Below are 16,074 nucleotides of genomic sequence, written 5' to 3' on the forward strand. Positions count from 1 at the left end.
TCCTCAGCGGGCACATCACAAGGCAAGAAAGGAGCTCCTCGCATCCCTGTCATCATTTCACTCCCACTGCAACACGCCTGATATGTGGACAACACATTCTCGTTTAGCCCTTCATATTTCACTTCATATTTCATTCTCATTATCGCTCTTCATTCCTCTGTCCATGGTGCTGAAGTCTATTCTTTGAGCAAAGTGTCAGCGATTAATTGGCGATGGTTTCCCTGGTATTCTCCTCTCGCTCTCTCTTTCTCTCTCTCTCTCTCTCTCTCTCTCTCCTTGCACTTATTTTCCCACCTATCTTACTGGCTGTTCTCTCCCCCTCCTAGTCATTCTACCTCTCCTCTTTCTCAGTAAGCTCATTCATTTTCTCTGAGTATAGACCAGAGCAGAGAACCGACACAAGTGACCTCTTCTTTTTTTTATGAGGGTAAGCTCATAGACAAGCTGGCTCTCTCGCTCTCTCTCTTGCACGCTCTCGTTCTTTCGTTCGGCTCTGGCTGGATTCTTAACTGAGGAGTGAATCTCTATGCCAGCAGAGAGGAGGAGGGCTCTCTCCTGTGTGTAAGTAATATCATAGCGTGTGTCCAGGCGAGTTGGTTTTGCCTAGATAGATCGTCATACCCACTGTGTGTTGAATATATCTGTATTATTTATTTAATTAAATATCTTCTAAGATATGTGAAGAATTTTTTCTGCTGTAGCTGAGTAGACTTTGAGTTTCTCTTGTGTGTTTGTGAACGGTGGGTGGGTGTGTATGTATGTGTGTGTGCGCGTGTTATTTGTGTGGTGTGTGTTATATGTCTCACCGCTGTGACATGTCTCTGTGTGTGTTTTATAATCTCACACACTCCAGCCTGACCTGATTTACTACACACTGACAGATGGTGCAGCTCTCTCTTCCTCATACCTCCATCCATCTCTCCTCCTGCTATCCATCGTTCCTTCCTTTTTTAATGTCTGTCCATTGGGCATTACAGTGGGATTTGCGTGTTGTGATTTGTGTGTGTGTGTGTGCGTGCGTGTATGAGAGAGAGACTGGAAACATGTATGCGTGTATGCAGTACATGTTTTGATCTGCATTGTAGTTGTTTATTAGTCTTTGCCTTTTGCTTCGTTTGTGCCTCTGTGTGTGTGTTTGTGTGTTAGCCCACAGGGAGACTCACTGTACAGTTGAGAGACTCTGTATGCTTGGATACACACTCAGCCTTGTTTCTACAACAGTCATAATTTGATTATAAAACTGTCTGGAAAGGAGAAGAAAGAAGGGAAAAGGAAGGAGAGACACGCTTTGGTGATTTTTACAATGTGAGATGTGAATCCTCGTGCTGTTTATCTGTCCAGCCGTCCAGTCATTCACTCATACAGTCTCAGATGGGATTACCACGCTTTCTCTTGTCAACTAAAGTCAAGTCAAGTCACCTTTATATAGTGCTTTTAACAATACAGATTGTGTCAATGCAAAAGGACAGTAGTAAACATTCAATTTTCAGTTAAAGGCAGTTTATCATTGAATTCAGTGATGTCATCATCCAGCTCACTTCAGTTCAAATAGTATCAGTGCAATCAAGTTGACGATATCGCTGGAAATTAAGAGTGCCCAAATAAGCAAGCCAGAGGAGATAGTGGCAAGGAACCAAAATTCCATCGGTGACAAGAAAGGAGAAAAAAACCTTGGGAGAATCCATGATCAGTTGGGGGACCAGTTCTCCTCTGGCCAGAGGACTTCCTTCCTCTTTTTTTTTTTTTTTGCCTTTTGTTACCCTGTCTCTCCTTGTTGGTCTAATTCCTCCTCTAATCTTCTTTTTTCTGCATTTTTCTGCTGTCTTTGTGAACAGTGTCTTGTGATATTGAGGTAGCAAGTCTGTCAAGTGTGTTTTGTATAAGTCTCTTTGTGTCAGTCAAAACTGTTTCCTTATTCCCTGTCTTTGTTGTCAGTGTTGTTATCATTAACTAAAACAAAAAATGATTTTATTAATTTAAATGAAGCTGAAATAAAAAAAAATATTTTATTTTTAAATAATTTTATTTCAGTTACCAAGGCAATGTTTGTAGATCTCAAAGATGAAGTATTAAAATTGCTAAAACTGAAATAAAAATAAATTAAAACAAGAAAAAAAGAATTTTATATACAGTATATATGTATGTGTGTATGTGTGTGTGTGTGTGTGTGTATAGACTGTATGTATATATATATATATATGTACATACATACATTCATTCACACACACACACACACACACACATATATATATATATATATATATATAATATACAGTATCTCACAGAAGTGAGTACACCCCTCACATTTTTGTAAATATTTTATTCTATCTTTTCATGTGACAACACTGAAGAAATGACACTTTGCTACAATGTAAAGTTGTGAGTGTACAGCTTGTATAACAATGTAAATTTGCTGTCCCCTCAAAATAACTCAACACACAGCCATTAATGTCTAAACCGCTGGCCACAAAAGTAAGTACACCCCTAAGTGAAAATGTCCAAATTGGGCCCAATTAGCCATTTTCTCTCCCCGGTGTCATGTGACTCGTTAGTGTTACAAGGTCTCAGGTGTGTTAAATTTGGTGTTATCGCTCTCGTTCTCTCATACTGGTCACTGGAAGGTCAACATGGCACCTCATGGCAAAGAACTCTCTGAGGATCTGAAAAAAAGAATTGTGGATAAGATTGTCTATGGCTATAAGTAGATTGTCAAGACCCTGAAACTGAGCTGCAGCACGGTGGCCAAGACCATGCAGCGGTTTAACAGGACAGGTTCCACTCAAAAGAGGCCTCACCATGGTAGACCAAAGAAGTTGAGTGCACGTTCTTAGCGTCATATCCAGAGGTTGTGTTTGGGAAATAGACGTATGAGTGCTGCCAGCATTGCTGCAGAGGTTGAAGGGGTGGGGGGTCAGCCTGTCAGTGCTCAGACCATACGCCGCACACTGCATCAAATTGGTCTGCATGGCTGTCGTCCCAGAAGGAAGCCTCTTCTAAAGATGATGCACAAGAAAGCCCGCAAACAGTTTGCTGAAGACAAGCAGACTAAGGACATGGATTACTGGACCCATGTCCTGTGATCTGATGAGACCAAGATAAACTTATTTGGTTCAGATGGTGTCAAGCGTGTGTTGCGGCAACCAGGTGAGGAGTACAAAGACAAGTGTGCCTTGCCTACAGTCAAGCATGGTGGTGGGAGTGTCATGGTCTGGGGCTGCATGTGTGCTGCCGGCACTGGGGAGCTACAGTTCATTGAGGGAACCATGAATACCAACATGTATTGTGACATACTGAAGCAGAGCATGAGCCCCTCCCTTCTATTCCAACATGATAACGACCCCAAACACACCTCCAAGACGACCACTGCCTTGCTAAAGAAGCTGAGGGTAAATGTGATGGACTGGCCAAGCATGTCTCCAGACCTAAACCCTATTGAGCATCTGTGGGGCATCCTCAAACGGAAGGTGGAGGAGCGCAAGGTTAGAGTAACATCCACCAGCTCTGTGATGTCGTCATGGAGGAGTGAAAGAGGACTCCAGTGGCAACCTGTGAAGCTCTGGTGAACTCCATGCCCAAGAGGGTTAAGGCAGTGCTGGAAAATAATGGTGGCCACACAAAATATTGACACTTTGGGCCCAATTTGGACATTTTCACTTAGGGGTGTACAGGTGCATCTCAATAAATTAGAATGTCGTGGAAAAGTTCATTTATTTCAGTAATTCAACTCAAATTGTGAAACTCGTGTATTAAATAAATTCAGTGCACACAGACTGAAGTATTTTAAGTCTTTGGTTCTTTTAATTGTGATGATTTTGGCTCACATTTAACAAAAACCCACCAATTCACTATCTCAACAAATTAGAATACTTCATAAGACCAATAAAAAAACATTTTTAGTGAATTGTTGGCCTTCTGGAAAGTATGTTCATTTACTGTATATGTACTCAATACTTGGTAGGGGCTCTTTTTGCTTTAATTACTGCCCCAATTCGGCGTGGCATGGAGGTGATCAGTTTGTGGCACTGCTGAGGTGGTATGGAAGCCCAGGTTTCTTTGACAGTGGCCTTCAGCTCATCTACATTTTTTGGTCTCTTGTTTCTCATTTTCCTCTTGACAATCAGACAATTCATGTCTGGTGAGTTTGCTGGCCAGTCAAGCACACCAACACCATGGTCATTTAACCAACTTTTGGTGCTTTTGGCAGTGTGGGCAGGTACCAAATCCTGCTGGAAAATGAAATCAGCATCTTTAAAAAGCTGGTCAGCAGAAGGAAGCATGAAGTGCTCCAAAATTTATTGGTAAACGGGTGCAGTGAATTTGGTTTTCAAAAAACACAATGGACCAACACCAGCAGATGACATTGCACCCCAAATCATCACAGACTGTGGAAACTTAACACTGGACTTCAAGCAACTTGGGCTATGAGCTTCTCCAACCTTCCTCCAGACTCTAGGACCTTGGTTTCCAAATGAAATACAAAACTTGCTCTCATCTGAAAAGAGGACTTTGGACCACTGGGCAACAGTCCAGTTCTTCTTCTCCTTAGCCCAGGTAAGACGCTTCTGACGTTGTCTGTGGTTCAGGAGTGGCTTAACAAGAGGAATACGACAACTGTAGCCAAATTCCTCGACATGTCTGTGTGTGGTGGCTCTTGATGCCTTGACCCCAGCCTCAGTCCATTCCTTGTGAAGTTCACCCAAATTCTTGAATGGATTTTGCTTGACAATCCTCATAAGGCTGCGGTTCTCTCGGTTGGTTGTGCATCTTTTTCTTCCACACTTTTTCCTTCCACTCAACTTTCTGTTAACATGCTTGGATACAGCACTCTGTGAACAGCCAGCTTCTTTGGCAATGAATGTTTGTGGCTTACCCTCCTTGTGAAGGGTGTCAATGATTGTCTTCTAGACAACTGTCAGATCAGCAGTCTTCCCCATGATTGTGTAGCCTAGTGAACCAAACTGAGAGACCATTTTGAAGGCTCAGGAAACCTTTGCAGGTGTTTTGAGTTGATTGGCATGTCACCATATTCTAATTTGTTGAGATAGTGAATTGGTGGGTTTTTGTCAAATGTGAGCCAAAATCATCACAATTTAAAAAGAACCAAAGACTTAAACTACTTCAGTCTGTGTGCATTGAATTTATTTAATACACGAGTTTCACAATTTGAGTTGAATTACTGAAATAAAACTTTTCCACGACATTCTAATTTATTGAGATGCACCTGTATATATACCTAACTTAAAATATTAATAAATATTAGTAGTATATTAATAACACTAAAAAACTGCTTTCATCTCTGCCTCCCAAAATTTGTCTTCAAATTTGCTAAAGAAATGGCTACAGTAAGCTGTTTGAGAATTTTTTTTATTTATTTATTTTTTTTTACACACTGAATTCTGCCCTTACTAGTCATTAAAAACAGTAAAGGTCATTACATGAAATATTATAAGAGTATAGGAGAGATGGGGCAGCAATATTCAGCATGATTGCCCAATCCATTTCTTTATCTCAGAATCCTTATAAAATACTGTGAAAAACGGCACTGTTATCTACTGACAAACAGATGCTGTTTTGATTGGTCTGTGTAAGAAGAAACGTATGGGGCAGAATAACATGGTTTTCATCTTATCAGTGTTGAATTTGAGAAACAACTGACTAGATGTGTACTTGACTTTTCGTTAAGCAGAACAACCATTCAAAGACATGTTTCTTGAACAGCAAATCAGCATATAAGAATGATTTTCTGAAGGATCATGTGACATGAAAACTGGAGTAATCACGGCTAAAAGTTGAGCTTTGCCATCCCAAAAATAAATTGTTTTAATATATATTAAAATATAAAGCAGTTCTTTTAAATTGTAAACTTTAGGAAACACTCCCGTGATGCCTTCTCTTATGTTCCCTGATGTCTCTCGTATCTGTATCTTTCTCATCCATGCATTTTTTATCGTAAGATCCGTGACATTGTTTCACTGCAGAGCTTTTTAATCTGTTCCACTCCCTTGCTATTTAGTTATTGCTTGTTTGGAGTAATTTTTCCTCTGCTCTCGCCACATGGTTGAGCAGTTGGCACAGATGTCCTCTGTGATCTTTCATCTCTTCGTGTTACAGCCTTTGCCCTTTTCAGACTACCCTGAAAGCACTAGAGTCCTCCTACATCTAGAACAGTCCAGTCTAGACATCAAGATTTTCCCAGAAATCCCTGCCCACGCTGTTTCTCTCACATTTACAGTCGCGCACAAACGCACACATAAACCAACTATGTAGCTCTATGTATAGAAGCGCTTTCTCTCTTGAATGCTCCCTGTTGTGAAGTATAGCAGGCGCAGAGGGGGAAAGTGAGAGACTGAGAGGGAGATGAAACTGCGCGGAGAGAGTCTGTATGTGTAGGAAACACTCAGGCAGGCAGGTGGACAGATCTGTAACATTACAGCCCACAGGAATGGCTCCGGTGTCTAGCCACCTCTCCCCGCACGACCGGTCTCATCCCAAACAGCAAAATATCAATCCAGCAATCACCCGTGCCCGCTGGCCTCATGTAAACCAGAAAAATGATCTTTTGTGCCCCATAAACAAGTGTGAACAATGAAATCTCACCCTTTCCTTATGTAAACACTGTGTTTGGATGTGGACATATGTGGCGGGTGGAATAGGTGGAAGAAGAGAGAGAGGAGCAGAGCATATGGCATATTAAATGTTTGCAGAAGGAAAGGACTTCGATATGAAATTGTGTCTCTGCGGTGGGCCGTCTTGGGCCGTATCCACTCTTGATTACAGCAGGATCCAGCCATGCTCAGACGCGTGCTCCTGTGGTTCTGTCTCACGCTGCAGACTGACGTCTGATCAAAACCAGCAGCATTTCTAAATGAATGAAATCTCTTTTTGCCCTGGTGGTTTTGTTTACAGTATGTCTCTCTTCGTGAAGATGCTGCTTCACACGCTTCTCTGGCTGTTCATATGTCTGCTGTTAAACCCAAATGGTCTAGTTAGCTGGTTAACATGGCCTGTTTGCTCCTGTTGGTAGATGCTGTAACTGCACCATCTGGACCCAAAAAAACATGTTTCTCTAATGACTACCATTCAAAATTTTGTACAGACCAGGGACTTACAGTATGTGAGGATCCTGTTTGTGGACTTCAGCTCAGCTTAACACGATCATCCCATTACTCCTCCAGCCCAAATTAACTCAGCTCTCTGTGCCCACCTCTGTCTGTCAGTGGATCACCAGCTTCCTGACAGACAGGCAGCAGCTAGTGAGGCTGGGAAAATACACATCCAACACCCGTACGATCAGCACTGGAACTCCTTAGGGCTGCGTTCTCTCCCCACTGCTCTTCTCCCTGTACACCAACGACTGCACATCTAAAGACCCCTCTGTCAAGCTCCTGAAGTTTGCAAACGACACCACACTGATTGGCCTCATTCAGGACGGTGACGAGTCTGCTTACAGACAGGAGGTTAAGGAGCTGGCTGTCTGGTGCAGTCTTAACAACCTGGAGCTCAACACGCTCAAAACAGTGGAGATGATCGTGGACTTCAGGAGAAACCCCCCTGCACTCCCCCTACTCACCATCATGAACAGCACTGTAACAACAGTGGAGTCATTCAGATTCCTGGGCAGCACCATCCCAGGACCTGAAGTGGGACACTCACATAGACTATTGTCAAAAAGGCCCAGCAGAGGTTGTACTTCCTTCGCCAGCTGAGGACCTGCCACAAGAGCTGCTGAAACAGTTTTTCTAGCCATTTGGTTTAACTATCATCATCATAATCCAGCAGATCAGAGGCATCCGAGTGTTTTTGTGGCAGTAATGCACTCTAATGTGTTCTGGAGCATTTGGCACTGCGTGTACCAGCGAGGTCAGTGGTTCTCTGCTACCTAAGGGTCGGATTACTGCCAGGGTCTCCAGGGCAAAACTGAGACTGAGAGGAGTGACTTATAGTGCTGGTGTGATCTGAGGCATGTTTTCTCACCACTCATGTGTTCTGGTAGCAAGCAATCGGTGTATAAACACTCCTGATGCCTTGTGTATCTCTTATATGGACTTGCTGATTAACGCCTGGTATGAATCTTGGCTCCTATGACTTTCACAAGGATTTGAGAGGTCTGTGTGTGTCTGTATGATTCATCGTTGGTGTGTTTATCGACAGGCTGCTATAATTGCATGGAGGCGTTTGTGGATTAAGTCTGAGATGTTGTGTCAGGCTGTAATTGAGGAATCTTAGTGTCTGTGTGTGTGTGTGTGTATATCATTCTTCTGTAAGCAGGGACCAATCAGCATATTTTAAGCTTGCATCTGATTGGCTCTGTGACTTACTGACGGACTTGTGTCTCAGGCTTACGTGAAAGAGCATGCACTTAAGTGAGAGCCTAGTGAAAATGTATTTTATTTTTTAGAAACTTAATTTTTAAATAAAAAGCTAAATCTATGATATCTTTATATATGCATAAGCTTTTAGATCAGATGGTCTTTAAGATTGCAGTCAATCCAAATACGCAAGCATAAGGAAAATTTCATTTAATTTTAATATTAAGTATCTACTCAAATCAAATTTAAATATGAAGCATTTAGGCATAACCTTTTAGACTGCAAGGTTTTTAAGGTCATAAGAAATATTAATTCAGTCATTTTTTTTCATCAAATTTTGACTATTACTATGTACAAAAGTCTGCAGGATGTGATTTCACATCTGTTCACAATCCTGTTCTTCATTTGAAGAGTATAGGTTTATGAAGTCTTATCCTCTATCTAAATATGGGTCCTATAAACACTCCTTCAGAATGTGTTATAAAACCTGTGATTATGTTCCTGTGATTTTGACTTTCCACTTTTAGACTTTTCAGATTCTACCTCTGAGAGAAAGTGTGTCTCTGGCAGATAAAGACACACACATACTTCTACCCACAGTTCTGTGCTTGACACTGTGCTTTTTATGCAGTGTTGATCTGAACTCTCTTGAAATGATCATAAAATGGCAGTGGCAGAAACATTTATTTGTTCATTTTTAGTCATTTTTCAGGCCTCCATTCATCACACACTAAATTAACTCAGAACTTCTTTAATTGTTTAACACTGTGGTACTATTTGAGAGTTCATGTTTCAGAATGTGTCCTGTCCTGTCCTCCAGTGGATTTTTCCTTCTGCTGGGTTTTAAATATAGACTCTCCTCTTTTATCTTTCAGATCTGTATTTCCTCTGGAACTCATTTCTACCCATCCATCTCTCTCCCTCTCTCCCTCTCTCTCTCTCTCTCTCTCTCTCTCTCTCTCTCTGCCTCTGTCATGTCTAACAGAATGTGATCTAGTTGTTAACTAGTAAAACAAATCATTTAAATTTAATTTTCCTTTTGTACATTTTTTTTAAGCAGTTCCATTGTGACTGTTTGAGCTTGGCTGCAGTCTTTGTGTTAAAGGTGTTATCTGTAGTTATGCAGGATGTATTTAGCTGCTTTACCGATCGATCTGCCATAGCAGCCTGGAGACATCCTGCAAGAGCGCCGGCTATGTGCTGCTCTGGTATCGTTTTTGATAAAATGCAGTCTGCGATGAGATAATTTATGGTTCAGCTTCAGCTTATGTATGAGGGCATATTTGAGCTTGATGACTGTAGTACTTGAGTAGGAGACTTTTTTTTTTGGTCATCCACGCCTAGTTGTATAGGTTGGGAATAGAAACCAAAACAAATATATGAATATTTATTTTCAAATGTTATATTAGCCATAGCTTGAAATGCGACACATGCTGAGTAGAAAATGTATGTGTGTTGGTCTTTGAGTTTGGCAAATTTTATTGCTTATTTAGATGGAAGCATCTAATGATGGAATCTAAAGATGCGCAAAACGATTGCGGTCAGAAGATCATGTATTAATTGCGACAGGCCTGTCTCTGGTGTGCCGTCTGCCCTTCATTCTCTTCATCTGGTAGCTACACTCTTTATTTCTGTTGCCAATTATCAGACTGAGTCACTGTCGCTGTTAGTCTTCAGCACAGGAACTCAGTGCTGGTAAGTGCTGGTCTGAATCGGCTGCGTAGGGGGAAGGTGAAAAAGTCTCCTTTTTTTTTTAGCATGGAATTAAAAACTATCTTTTGATTTGGGTCTAAAAATGACTAAAAAAGAGCGGGCGCAAACACTTTCACATGTCACAAGTTTTCAATTATAATTGCCTGGGTTATTGTGTGTGTGTGTGCCTAGTGCGTGCTCTGGCATCCATGTTGTTTTGTACTTGTCAGTGTAGATAAATTGAATTAAACTTGATAGATTCCACGTGTGTTCACACCCACCCACACACACACACACACACACACACACACACACACACACACATTACTGAAGGTGACCTTGCAGTGCAGCAATAATATAATGGTGTATTACACAGTGGCAGGCGATTCTTCTGGTGTTTCTGTGTGTGTGTGTGGTTATTACAACACATCAGTGACCTTGCCTTAAACATTCAGAGCATTGCATCGGACACAGAGCACTGCTGGGACTGAACAGAGTGCTGTCTTCTCAGCGATCATTTTATGGACAGAGTGTGTGTGTGTGTGTTTCTGAATTCAGGAGAGCAGTCTCTATATTTTCTTCCCAGAGGAGGTCCAGAAAGTACTATTTTGAAATAGCTACAAATTTCCATCTGGGCATTAGGACTACTTTATTAAAAAAAAAAAAAATCTAAACGGTCAAAATAGTCATTAAAGATAAGGATATTGGGCCCTGAGAGGCAAAGCAGTGGTGTCTGAGAAAAAAAAAAATTAATTAATCAGCTGAGCTCATTGAACATGGATATTATATTATATTTTATCAGGGTATTATTTTTACATTTAGATACCCATGTATGGCAGAAGGCCATGTGACTAAGAAAAAATACTGTATGGGGGTTTAGGGTTTTCCTCTTGAAGTCTGGACCATTTATATATTTGGCTTAAAATAAGTAAGAAAACTAACAAACAATGTACATAATAATCAAAACGTTCTCATCATGAGCACAAAACATTAACTAGTAATTTCAAAGCTTTTATCTTTTCTTGACATCTATGAATACTTTATAATAGTAATAATAAATAAAACTTATAACATTGTTTATTATGAAATGCTCTATTCATGCTGATGAATAATGATCAAGCTAGATGAAAAATCGTCTTTTCACATACCTGGTTTATTTGAACGGCTGGAGTCATATATGTATGACAGCTAAAAATAATTGTATTTTCTGCAGTGTTTTAGCAAAAGTATCAATGTATTTTGCTGCCAACTGTGTTTCTGCTACAGTTGTTAAAATAACTGTGTTATTGTCGATGCACTGCTCATTCTAAATTGAATAAACAGTAAAATAGTGTTTTTGTCATTGCCATTGTTGTTATGTCTTGCGGTCCAGTTGGAACCAAGTTCCCTATTTGAGGACCCTGTTCTATACGTTCTATATATGTACAAGGCACTATTAGAATAATGATCAAATAAAACCTGTTGAATAAAAAGTTTAAAAGAATAGAAATGTCTAATGCAACTGATTAGTCATGATTAGTCATACTTTGTGTAAAAATTGCTAATATTTTTATATGAACATTAAAATAGTATAGTATAGGATTATTTTAGTCTTTGTTTATATTATTACAGTTTTAAGAATTTAAGAATTCATATTCTTTTAATGTTTCAAAATTGACTGTTACAGTGTGTTACTGAAATTCATTTAAAAAGTAGCAAAATGAAACTAGGTTTCCTAGAGCTAGACTAATGTGACCTTTATGTTACAAAAAGAAGAAAAGAAAAAGCTGAAATTTGTTCAGTTTTACTAAAAATCAACCCTTGGGGCGTAAAAGTTCCTGTAATTGAAGAAACGTAATACTCTCATTACTAAACTCAGGATAGCCATTGCAAGAGGTGTGTGTGAAAGCAAGGACAGAAGGTGTTTTCAGCGGTCTATACCAGTCAAGACAGCAGTGTACCGCAGACTACTGTATCCCTCCCTCCCTCCCTCCCCTTGCTCTGTCCCACTCTACACTGCATTAAGCTGTGCACGAGGAGAGGAATGCCAATATGCTGCGCTATCAGAGTGTGTGCGTACGTGTTCTGAAGGTGAGGCGGGATAGCGAGGATGTGAAATCAAGGCCGTTAAGGTCTATAATTGCGCTGGCTCTAGAGAGAAGGGTTTGCTCCTTTGCAGCATGACGGCGAGCGTGTGTGCATGCGCACGCTTGTGTGATGCCGGATGAGAAGACTCAGCAGTGTGGCCGCTTCCCCCTGCACTCAGCCAGCTGATATAGTAGTCCGGCATACTTCCTGTGCAGCGGTTGGTTGCGTAAGTGTATGCGAGCGCGTGAGGAACGGAGAGGAGGGAAAGAGGAGCGGCAGGCCTGTAGCGTGGTGGAATGAAGAGTGGAGCATGCTGGGGGCCGGGAACGGTGCGCTCCTTCTGCAGCTCGGGCTGCCTGAGCCGCTTCAGCCAGGGTCAGTGCACTCCCGCCGGAGGAAGAGGAGGAAGAGATGACACTTCCTCATCTTTATCGCATGCCCCTGCTCCTCTCGCTCTCGTACGGGCCCCGACTCGCTCCTCTTCGTTCTGTCATCTCCTGAACCTCACCTGCCTCAGAGGTAGGATATGACCGATAAAGCTTTGGCTGTGTTCTGCTTTGATCAATGTCTGTGATTTTTGATCTCCTGGGGTCAGCACTTCCTCTCCCAGTCTCATTTTGGTGTCCAGAGGTTGATTGACGTGTCCAAGCACACTGTAACGCCCATAGCTGTGGAGCTTGACTTTCTCTGAATCGCTCTCCGAATTGTAGTTGTGCGTAGATTGAAATGTTGCTGTCAGTATTGTGACTTGCGAATAAGCTCTTCTTTAGTACAGGACAGCTACTCAGTCATGACGTCAATTTGTAGGCCAACCCGGCTAGTTGTCTTTGGGAGTTTGTAAAAATAGAGATTTTAGATTTACGAATATAATAAGATTTGTGGTTAACATTTCTAGAATTGCACATTATGTCGTACCAAAAAAAGACTGTTGGGTTGCTACATATCAAAAAAATTTTAACGTGTTTTTGAATGACTCTTATTCTCACCAAAGCTACATTTATTTGGTCAAATCTACAGTAAAACAATATTATTACAATGTAAAATATTTTGTTTCTATTTCATTTTAATTACATTTTAAAATGTAATTTACAATATTCCTGTGATGGCAAAGCTTCCATTAATCATTCTGATATGCTGATTTGGTGTTCAAGAAACATTTCTTCTTATTATCAATGTTGAAAACAGTTGTGCTGCTCAATATTTTTAAGAAAACTGTAATACATTTTTCCCCGAGATGCATCAACAAACAGAAAGAAACGTTACTTTTGTAACGTTATAAATGTCTTTACTGTAATTTTTGATCAGTTGAATGCACCCTTGCTCGGTAGAAGTATTAACTTTTAAACAGTAGTACAGCCTACAACTACCAAGGATGTGAGAGTTTTTGCTTCTTCATTGTATGTAATACAGTTACATGCTTAATTCAGCAGTTGACGTATTTATAGAGCATATAACAAACCAATAACTGTAATTGTTTTATTTTTGTCTGCCCTTCTCAGATATCCATTGGCCCCATGTTTTTTTTTACCAATGTGAGTGTGATCTGTTTCAAATTATTGTTGCAGTCCATAAATGGTAGACTGCATAAGGTGTACTTAGTATGTGATAGATTAAAGATTAGCATGACATGGTCATGGAGGGCATGGAGTGTCATGACTAGAGGTCGACCGATTCATCGGTTTTGCCGATTAATCGGCACCGATAGTTGATTGCCGCAACTATCGGCAGAAATCCAACCGTTGCTGGAGTGGCTGAGAAGGGTCTGCTGGCATTTATACAGTACGAGAGCGGCCTCTAGAGGTGGAAATCACTGACAGCACGTGTTGTTTATTTTGACACGTGACACTGCGCGCTGCACAGAGCGGGAAACTCCAGACTCTCATTTAAATACAGCCGACAGAAAAGCCTGCCGCGGAACAGAGCGCCATTCACATAGTTCTCTATTAAATTACATTATATTTGTCCCAAATCGCTGTGAATGTACATAATGACTTCACCCTAGGCTATAAATTATGTATTGTGCATTTTTCAGCAAAACGTTTGTCTTTCTATGGCACTAATAAAGTCTGTCTGCTTCATATAGAGAGCTGTAATAGATCGCGCTTTCTCTTTCCGCTTGCTCTGTTTTTTAAACACTGAACTTCAAATTAATTTATGCCACATTGTTCATTCTTGATGCAAACTTATGTCCGTTTGGTGATTAAATAAATTGTTTTAGACCACCACTTGAATTGAATGCAAAGCGTCTGGTGTGTGTGTGTCTGTGTGATACCTCTGAGTTCTCCTAGACGCAGCGCTGCGCTTTTGCCTGGTGTGTGACTAACTTTTTTTTTTTTGGATTAGATAATCATCAAGTGTTAAAAAATAGAAGCAAATAAAGTGTGTTACTACACATACAATATCCATATTATGTAATTTTAATGCTATGGCCTTGTGTAGATATTTACAAATGGCCATCTTTAAGCATGATTGTTGAAATTAAATGGTAACACTTAACAATAAGAGTCCATTCGTAGCATTAATGAAAACTGTAGAAGTATCGTTCCTTGTTAGTGTGTTCATTTCAACATTCACTATTAGCTACTAATAGGCTACATTTTTAAATTTTAGAGTTTCTTCTTTTAACATTAGCAAACTATAAAATAACTTTAATGATCAATATAGTAAATAATATTAATATTTTTATTCATTTACAAAGTATGGTTCAGTACTGTTTTTAGTGCTTTTAAAAAAAAAAAAATAGTAAAGCACTAGCTTTCTTTCAGTATCCATTTTGAAAACTATCGGTTGATTAATCGGTATCGACCAGTGGGGTCCAACCTAGCTATCGGTATCGGTAAAATCCACTATCAGTCGACCTCTAGTCATGACCCTTTAGTTGCAGCAGTGAGATCAATGAAAGAATTCCTGAGCTCCTCATGCAGCAGCTGTGACCTTCAACAGAATGTGATATGAGATGTAGATGAAACCACGGGGGTAATAATAAAATTAAGTGGTCTCATATACTGTCAATCTATCGGGAACGCAGGGAAATCTATCTACAAATAACTTTAAAGTATGAGAAAATGTTTTAAAATCGAAAAATCAAGCACTTCAGCTTTAAAGGGATAGTTCACACAAACAATTTCAGAAATGAAAGTCAGTGTTGTTTGTTACCAGTGTTCTTCAAAATTTCTTCTTTTGTCTTCTGCAAAAGACAATCATACAGAATTATTGTTATAAACTTTAGTGAACCTTCCCTTTAAATGGACAGTTCAACAGTTTTTTCAATGAGGACGTTTGACACTTATGAATTTTTGACAAATGGGACATATTTCCCGATTTTGGTGGTCAAAATTTGCTTTTTAAAAATAGTATTTTACCTTTTTCTGTCTCTGGGCATTTATGGTCTTTAAGTTATTGCATCATAAACAGAGTTGCTGTGCTCTGCATTTTGTGTGTGAGAGAGACTTGTGGGTCAGAGTGACATTGAAATGAAGGATACATTTCCTCCACTCATACAATGGCCTACATGAGAGTATATACAAACATTGTTAACCCACTTAAGAAATTATTGCATAATTAAGTTCATGTGTGGTGATTCCCTTTTATAACAGGATTGAGGCACAAGCTTTCTGTCCATCTGTGACTATTGTGCTGATATGTGCAAAACAAGCATGCAGAATGTAATCTGTGACTGTACATACAGCTCTGTGAATGTGTGATCTGTTTCTCATTGACAGTTGTCAGAGTGATAATCTTTGCTCTGATTTTGAACTGAAAATGAAGCACTTGTCTCCTGTATGTCCTCCACACAAAAATCAATAATGCAGTTATACAGCAGCCTGTTTATTTAGTCAGTAACCTTCATATGTTTTTAGATAACACCACTTGTCAGCTTTTTAAGCTATAAATACATGCTCATCTTTCTCTGCCTGTTGTAAGTTGGATATGAGGGTGAAAGATGTTAATTATGGTTGCGTGCAGTATGTTGAAACAGTTTTACAGTATGACAAATCAGTTGTGC

The 16,074-nt window shown here is 40.0% G+C and overlaps 1 protein-coding gene across 7 annotated transcripts in view; it reads left to right on the plus strand.

Annotated features, from left to right (window-relative positions):
- osbp2b (oxysterol binding protein 2b) overlaps positions 1-16,074 on the plus strand; it is a 60,912-nt gene that overhangs the window by 19,308 nt on the left and 25,530 nt on the right. Inside the window, exon 1 of one of the 7 annotated variants that reach the window (XM_058777045.1) lies at positions 409-561. The exons of 4 other annotated variants lie outside the window; for them this stretch is intronic. Coding sequence is in view for 2 of the 3 variants with exons in the window: in XM_058777043.1 (XP_058633026.1) it covers positions 12,365-12,587 (223 nt within the window). In the remaining variant the exon portion in view is untranslated. Of the gene's footprint in view, positions 1-408; positions 562-8,014; positions 8,106-12,333; positions 12,588-16,074 lie in introns of those variants that run through there. 2 more of the 7 variants (XM_058777044.1, XM_058777043.1) reach the window with 2 other exon arrangements.

This window comes from Onychostoma macrolepis, chromosome 05 (genome assembly GCF_012432095.1).
Source record: "Onychostoma macrolepis isolate SWU-2019 chromosome 05, ASM1243209v1, whole genome shotgun sequence".
NCBI lineage: Eukaryota > Metazoa > Chordata > Actinopteri > Cypriniformes > Cyprinidae > Onychostoma > Onychostoma macrolepis.